This window comes from Bactrocera tryoni, unplaced genomic scaffold (genome assembly GCF_016617805.1).
Source record: "Bactrocera tryoni isolate S06 unplaced genomic scaffold, CSIRO_BtryS06_freeze2 scaffold_11, whole genome shotgun sequence".
Lineage (NCBI taxonomy): Eukaryota > Metazoa > Arthropoda > Insecta > Diptera > Tephritidae > Bactrocera > Bactrocera tryoni.
Window position 1 is genome coordinate 1,453,350 of NW_024395824.1, and position 7,439 is coordinate 1,460,788.

Here is a 7,439-nt window from a genome sequence, read left to right on the forward strand (position 1 = left end):
TGTTATTATTATGTTTCGCAATCTTCATACACCGAAACTGTAAATGGAACGAATTCCTTTGAGTTCAAACGATTTGACATTTCAGTTCAAACGTATTCAGTTTCCAGTGGAAATTGCATTTGCGATGACAATCAATAGGACACAAGGATAGTCGCTAGAAGTGTGTGGTATAAATCTGGGAATGCTATGTTTTTCACACGGTCAGCTATACGTGGAGTGTTCACGAGTTGGAAAACTATCTTCTATGTACATTTACGCATCGAAACAGAAACCAAAAAATGTTATTTATCAAGGTGCGTTGCATTGAAAAAATGTAAGAAAATCGCAAATAAATGGTTTTCAACACAATATAAATTCAACTTTCTTTTCATTTCAAATCACATAATTTCGCACAGAACAGCGTTTTCGGGGTCAGCTAGTGTTATTATATTTGTTCCCCATTTGTTACTTCTAATAAATTTAGCTCTTTTAAATAAAATTCAGTATTTATACCCTAAACAGAGTATATTAAGTTTGTCACGAAATTTGTAACACACAGAAGGAAGCGTCGGAGACCCTATAAAGTATATATATCTGTCTACATATATATGTACGAACTATACACTCAATTTTTAAGATATCGTTTTGAAATTTTGTAAACGTCATTTTCTCTCCTACAAACTGAACGATCGGAATCAAGTTCTTTTATGGAAAACTTTCACATTAAACAAGATATATTCACGAAACTTGGTACAGACTATTTTTTAGACAACAATGTAATCTCCGAAGGAATTGTTCAGATCGGATTACTATAGCACATAGCTGCCATGCAAACTGAATGATCAGAATCAAATGCTTGCATGGGAAACTTCCTTATTTGACGATATATCTTCACGACATTTGGTATGAGTTATTGTGTATAGAAATAATATAATATCAGAAGAAATTTTTCAGATCGGCTCACTATATCATATAGCTGCCATACAAACCGAACGATCGGTGAAGGGTATTTAGCTTCGGTGCGACCGAAGTTACTGTTTTTTCTTGTTTTTATATAATTTTGTTTTATTTAATTGTAAAATCACATTTACTTAAACTAATTGTTAAAATTAATAAATAACATATATGTATGTACATATGTGTATGTATATATATTTATAAGATAGGGGAAGGTGGGGAATGTTGGGCCACGTTTTGATTTCGGTTAGAAATTCACATAAAAGTTATTTTTTGTGAAAATTCCAAAGCATGGATTTGTAGTGCGAGTCGTAACCTTCCTTTTGATAACATTGGTTTGATAAAATTCTACAAAAATTTAAAAGTTATAGCCATTGGCGCAAAAAACCTGATTTTGCGATTTTGAAAAAAAGGTGGGGATTGTCGGGCCAGTCTAAATCGATTAAAACATGATTGTTACCGATGAAAAACGTTTATTTATCAATGGAAATGAAAGAGAGATTCATAAATGATAAGAAAAATAGGAATTGACGAAAAAAATTATTCCGACTCGCAGTGGATGCAGGTGTAAGTGTTCGGGTTCGGTCCGGCACATTTCAAGTGAACCCCTCGATCACAAACGATGATGATGATGATGCCGTGTTTTGACGATTCTCGTGCTTCGGCATCTTTTTCTTGCAAATCGTGCAAAAATCGAAGTGCTCTTCGATGTCGGTTTCGGTCGGAGACGGGCTTCCTTCCGTGGCGTCTTCGATTTGCCACGGTCTTTTTGCTTCTTGGCTGCTGGTTCATCGGCTGCCTTCGTCAATTTTTGCCGCTTCTTTTCGGCCTTGTCACGCAGATCTGCGACAACCTCAGGCGATGTCAAAATCCTTGACTCAATTGTCTTGCGGCCACGTTTTGATTTCGGCGCAGGTATGCCCAATTTTCAACAGGCCAACCGATTTCAATGCATCACGGAGCTGTGAAGCCGAAACAAGAGACAACGACGATGTTGCAGCAGTCACAATGGCATCACCAGAGGCAAGAACTCGACGTTGATTGTCGGCGTCTTTCTCTTCGTCACCGAACAAATTTTCGCCGCTCAGTTCCGAAGCGACAAAGTCAACTTCAGTGAAAATTTGCGGGTTGAATGGGTAGATGCCAGTTGTTCGGAAGCCGGATTTGATGGTTTTCGGCGTTAACATAACATCGAGGCACTGATCGACAAGGAGCGGCACATGATGCAGATCGAAAGTGACACCAATGTTGGACTTTTTCCATGCATCATGCTTCACGGTCATCATGCCTTTAAATGGTGCAAATACCGCAACATCTAGGCGGTGGCTGCATTTTGTGCGTGCATTTCGGCGGAAAAGACAGCAACGTGATGCCATGATCAACGCCAAATCTATCGCCTCGATCGATAAATGCGAACCGTGGTTGTCCATCAGCAACATGGTTGGCGAATCGGCATTAGCACCGGTGTGCTTGATGAAATGACGCATAAATTGAGGGAATACGTCAGAGTTCATGTAACCAGAACCGTTCGCAACACCAACAGTGCCATGACTCGCATGAGTCATAAAAATCTCTTTCATGTTGACTCGGGAAAGAGGAAGAATGACGGTATAGACTGGCCACTAGCGCTGACGGCCAAAGTCAAAGACACATTGGTGCCTTTTTCGGCAGATGTTGATGAGCCGACCTGCTTTTGTCCTTTGCGCGCGATGGTTTTGACAGGTCTGGTTGGCACGGTCGGGCACCCGGTTTCATCCATGTTCCATATTCGGTGAGGTTCAAACGGCGTCTTACCGAGAACGGATGAAAGGTTGGCAAAGAATGCATCGACGTTCTCTTTGTTGAATCGCTTCGCACGGCTCTGGCTTACTTGCTCTGGTGTTCGCAGTGACAAATTTTTGTGGCGTTTCATGAACGCCAACTGCCAATCCTTACTCGCCTGTTGATTGTCGTTCCATGGATCCGGATACGACGCGCCAACTTTCCGAGCAAATTCATACGCGAGCTTACGAAGCTCCATCAAACTAATTCCATAGTTGATGTCGCTGGCCTGGAGAATGTAGCTTATCAGCGCCTTCTCTTGTTCGATGTTGAAGATCTGAAATAAAAAAAAAAATTATTTATTATTCGATGAAAGAAAAAGAAAGAAACCAGCAGAACTCACTGTTTTGTGCCCATCGTCGTGCTTTCAGCCAGCAAATTCTTCATTACATCGGCATTGGCAGTAATAACTTCGATGCTCGCACCATCAAATGCTGCAATATAACGCATCAGGTTGGTCCCCGGAATTTTGTGTGCCGTCGCAGATTGTCGCAGATTGTCGAACGCTGTTGTGATGTATTTTCACCGACTTGATCGCCTCCAAAATGTTGTCGAAATCAACAATTTTCTCTTATTTGGGATAGTACCGCGGATGACTAAAAAAAATGTTTCGGAGCACGAAACTATCAGGAAATGTTGAAAAACTATTGTGTTGTTAAAATTCTGCACGAAAAGTCACTTATACACGTCAAATATATGAAGTTAGCATGTCAAATGTAAAAAACTAGCCCGAGATTCCCCAAACGCTCATATTTGCAAAATGGCGGTGGATAATGAACACAATGTAAATTCGTGCAAAATTTCTTTTGTGTGTCGAAGGCTAAAGGCTCAACTAATATTATAAACATATTTACCTGGATGAATTTATTGGAAAATGTGAAAAAAATCAACTGTACACAGTGTTGAAAAAAAACTTTCGGAGTGTCGAATTTCTTTTTGTTGTCGCAGAGAGGTTATAACACGTGTTCACAGCTCGAGTGCTATATAGAAACCACGGTAGAGGAGGAGAAAGGTCATTATCAGCTGATGTTATGTAAACAAAGGCACAGCTGAGAGGTGCCACTGTAGAAACGTCAAGTGTAGTCCGGGGTTGAGTTTCTATTGGAATCCAAGATGGCCGACTTTTAATCAAGATGGCTGACTTTTGACCGGGAAATGGTTGCATTGTGTTATTTTCTTAAAATTTATGGAAAAGTTGTCCCAAAAATATTGGTTATATATAAAAGTTTAATATATTTTCAAAAGAAAATCGTTTTATTTTAATATATATTCTTAAATATGAGAACAATATGAGCTAATACATTAAAAATTAAGTTTTTTATTTATGCCTCTTTTTAACTTACCACAGTAATAAATGTTCACCACAGAAAAATGTTACGAACAAATAAGCAACCATGCCGAATAGTGGGGTCCAGATTATGCTCATTCACAGCCATATTTACATTTTTGCCATCGTAACGAAGGTTTTTGCAAGACAATTTGTTTGAGTTTATTTCATGGTTAAATGCTTTACGATGGTTTATTTAGTTATTTGATTTTGGAAGAAGTGTGCAAATTTCCCTTGAGATGATAAATAACAGATCGGGTTGGGATTTTATTCCAATAAAAGTACGGAATAACTAAACATGGCCTCGTTAATACTGCTGCGTAATGGGTCAGGTGCTGTTCCAATTTTATGATTTAAGAGATGTAAAAGCGATACGCGATGCTGTGAAATACTCAAATGTATTTATGAACTTAATTGGTCGTGAATTCGAGACAAAATTTTAAATTCAATGACGTGCTTGTGGAAGGCGCACGTCGCATTGCTGGGTAAGCTAAAATTAAACTTTATTTCAAAAGATTTACCATGTAATTTTTATTTTTTATTATAGAATCAGCAAAAAAGCTGGTGTAGAACGTTTGATTATTTGTCTGCTTTAAACGCTAGTCCCAAACCAATGAGCTTTGTGTTTGAAGGTGGAAGTAACTTTTCGAAGAGCAAATACTCCGGTGAGCACATTCGGATGTTGTACGAGCTATTGTCAATTGCGCTTAGGATACCGATACTGCTGGTCGGCTTTATTAAGCTGTTGTGTAGGTTTTGAGCAAAATTGAATTTACATACTCTCTAATATGCTAAACACCCACCTTGCAGACCAAAGCGTTACCAGTTGAGCGAATTAATTGACTGGTTTCATCGTGTTATGCGCAAAAATGAAAAATGATGGGGATACCGTCGTTAAGACATGCGTTACGATCCTACCTTCTTATTGAAAGCCAAGTTCACTGAGCTTATCTGTCCTGAACAACCTATTGGTGAGCTACATACGGAACGAGTCGATCGCGAATGTATTACCGATGTCGTTCCCTCCGACATACCGTGGTTGAAGAATTTTGGTGTACAATTGACCTCCATGGAGGAGCAAGTACCATGGGAATTGCGACCATATCGTGCTGCGCATCATTATGATGCCGAATTGGGAGAGTGGGGGGAACCAGCTCCACCAAAACCGATAGAACATCGGGAAGAACTACGCAAATAATAAACAACGCTCATCAAATGAAAGTTGGCAGCGTTGGTGACGAAGCAGCGATTTGAAAAGAAACATTTGCATCTACGCGAATTACAATTCGTCTTTACATCTAGTGAATTATGGTCGATTATGAATGGTGTGGAAGTTGATATTTAAACTTAAAAAAACAAATAAATGTAATTTTGCTAATAATGAACCGCTATTAAAAATGAAATAATTTGAGTTTTATTTTATAGATATTGCAAATTCAAAAAATAATTTCTTTAAGAATCCTTTTTATTTAAAAACTTAGCTTAGAACTATAAAACAATGTGGTAAATCTGTTAGGATAATCAAACACTCCATTTGGGAACGAGTAGGATTCCTGATCGCCGGCATATAGCTAAATTCTGACATATAAAACGTATACGTAGTTTGTGATTACAAAAATGTATACTTAAAATTCAGAAAACATGGCTATTATAATTATCTCTTGATTTATCTTACAGTAAAAAATTGTGTTTTACTGTTCAGACAAATTATTATGATATGTAATACCAAATTTTTCCACAATAGTTATCTCTTTTGGTACACTCATTATCAAAAATAATTTTCAATTTGTCCATGAATAAATTAACTACAACGCTTAAAAATATATAGCATAATTATTTATATCAAGAAGATATAATTAAATCTTTTGATAACAGCATTAAACTTCATTCTATAACAAAAATTGAAAATAGTATTTATACATGTACAAATTTAGTACTATAAATTTATAATTTTATATTATAGCATTTTCGCTTTCTGCAACCCGTTTTGACCTCTCGCCACCCTTATTCACCAGAGGTGGCCATGATGTTTTATTGTGAGCGTACACTTGAGGGGTAGGTTAAGGACTGTGAATGGCTCTTTTTTCTATTGTGAATGGGACTTTCTCTACTCCTCTATACCACGATAGAAACTGAGCTTAGTATGAGACGAGCCGATGACAGTTGGTTGCAGCTGTCAACCTATACTAGGGAAACAAATATCGCGCTGGCCCGGGATTCCCCATTGGCCCATTCCCCACCTTCCCCTACATGGTAAGGAATAATCAATTTTATAAATACGGGTTGTCAATATAGATTTTCAAAGTTATTAATAGATAATTGTCTTGTAATTTTTACTGTAAATATACATATTATTACGAGTTATATAAACAGAACAAAAAACGCAGCTATAAGTATAACTTTAAAACAACATTAAATTTCTTTCTATAGCTTTTGATAATTGCTGCTACTGTTTGGTCTTTGTAAATTTTGTAATAGTTTTCTTAATTTTCTTGTTTCCTTCACACATCCATAAGCCATCACGACCTTTTGCCCCCTCAGCCAAAATTTCGCCGCCGATAAAGACCACCTATTTTCGTTGTAGCGGATCTTCAAAATGAATTTTAAATTTCTGCAAATTAGAACATTTTTTATTTTTTTCTCTGTGTTTTTTCATTGCAATGACTTACCGCAAATTTATCCACACACGCACGATATGCTCGTACAATTCCGGTCATATATTCATATCGCCCGTTTATCTGTAGTAAAGAAAAAATATTATATTAGTAAAATTTGTTAGTTGAAAGCTATTCGTGACAAGCATAGGTGTTTTCAACGCTACTTACTGTCCCATCTCGATGTCATAGGTGATATCGCAAAGCCTCTCTTTCATCATGCAATTTCAAAGACAGCGGTTTGATTAAATGTATAACCACCAACCAGTTGCAACTGCAAAAAAGTAACTCGCCTTGAATTTTATATATAGGTATATTTAAAATAATTATTCGTAAGTAGAATATTTATCAAATAGAAACTCACTTGTTGAAACGCCAAAATTAACCAAACTATCATGCATTTTCCAGCATGGTACATGGGTATAGAGAAAGTGACCATTCACAGTCCTTAATCTACCCAATTAAAATAACTAAATAAATCTAAAATTATTGTCTTGCAAAATATAAATTTGGCTGTGAATAAACATATTCAGCACCGCACTATTAGGCAGGTTGCTTATTTGCACCAAACATTTTTCTGTGGTGAGCAATTATTAACTAACCACAGTTAAAAAGAGGCATGAATAAAATACTTTATTACTAATGTTTAAATGAGTTGAGCATCCACCCCCTCTACCCGCTAAAACTGGCGCATTCTAATA

At 37.1% G+C, this 7,439-nt stretch overlaps 1 protein-coding gene, 1 long non-coding RNA gene and 1 pseudogene across 2 annotated transcripts; 1 reads left to right on the top strand and 2 right to left on the bottom strand.

The window, feature by feature from the left end:
• Positions 1 to 2,512: 2,512 nt before the first annotated feature.
• On the bottom strand, positions 2,513 to 3,207 carry LOC120779530. The gene is made up of 2 exons (XM_040111876.1): positions 3,148 to 3,207; positions 2,513 to 3,034 (listed from the first exon to the last, which is right to left on the bottom strand). Exons 1-2 carry the CDS (start codon positions 3,205 to 3,207, stop codon positions 2,513 to 2,515), a joined length of 582 nt encoding a protein of 193 aa, XP_039967810.1.
• A 1,115-nt stretch (positions 3,208 to 4,322) lies between these two features.
• LOC120779614 lies at positions 4,323 to 4,981 on the top strand (annotated as a pseudogene).
• A 1,071-nt stretch (positions 4,982 to 6,052) lies between these two features.
• On the bottom strand, positions 6,053 to 7,011 carry LOC120779616. Its single transcript, XR_005705683.1, has 3 exons — positions 6,910 to 7,011; positions 6,754 to 6,822; positions 6,053 to 6,695 (listed from the first exon to the last, which is right to left on the bottom strand). It is a non-coding gene; the product is annotated as an uncharacterized LOC120779616 (long non-coding RNA).
• Positions 7,012 to 7,439: the final 428 nt, after the last annotated feature.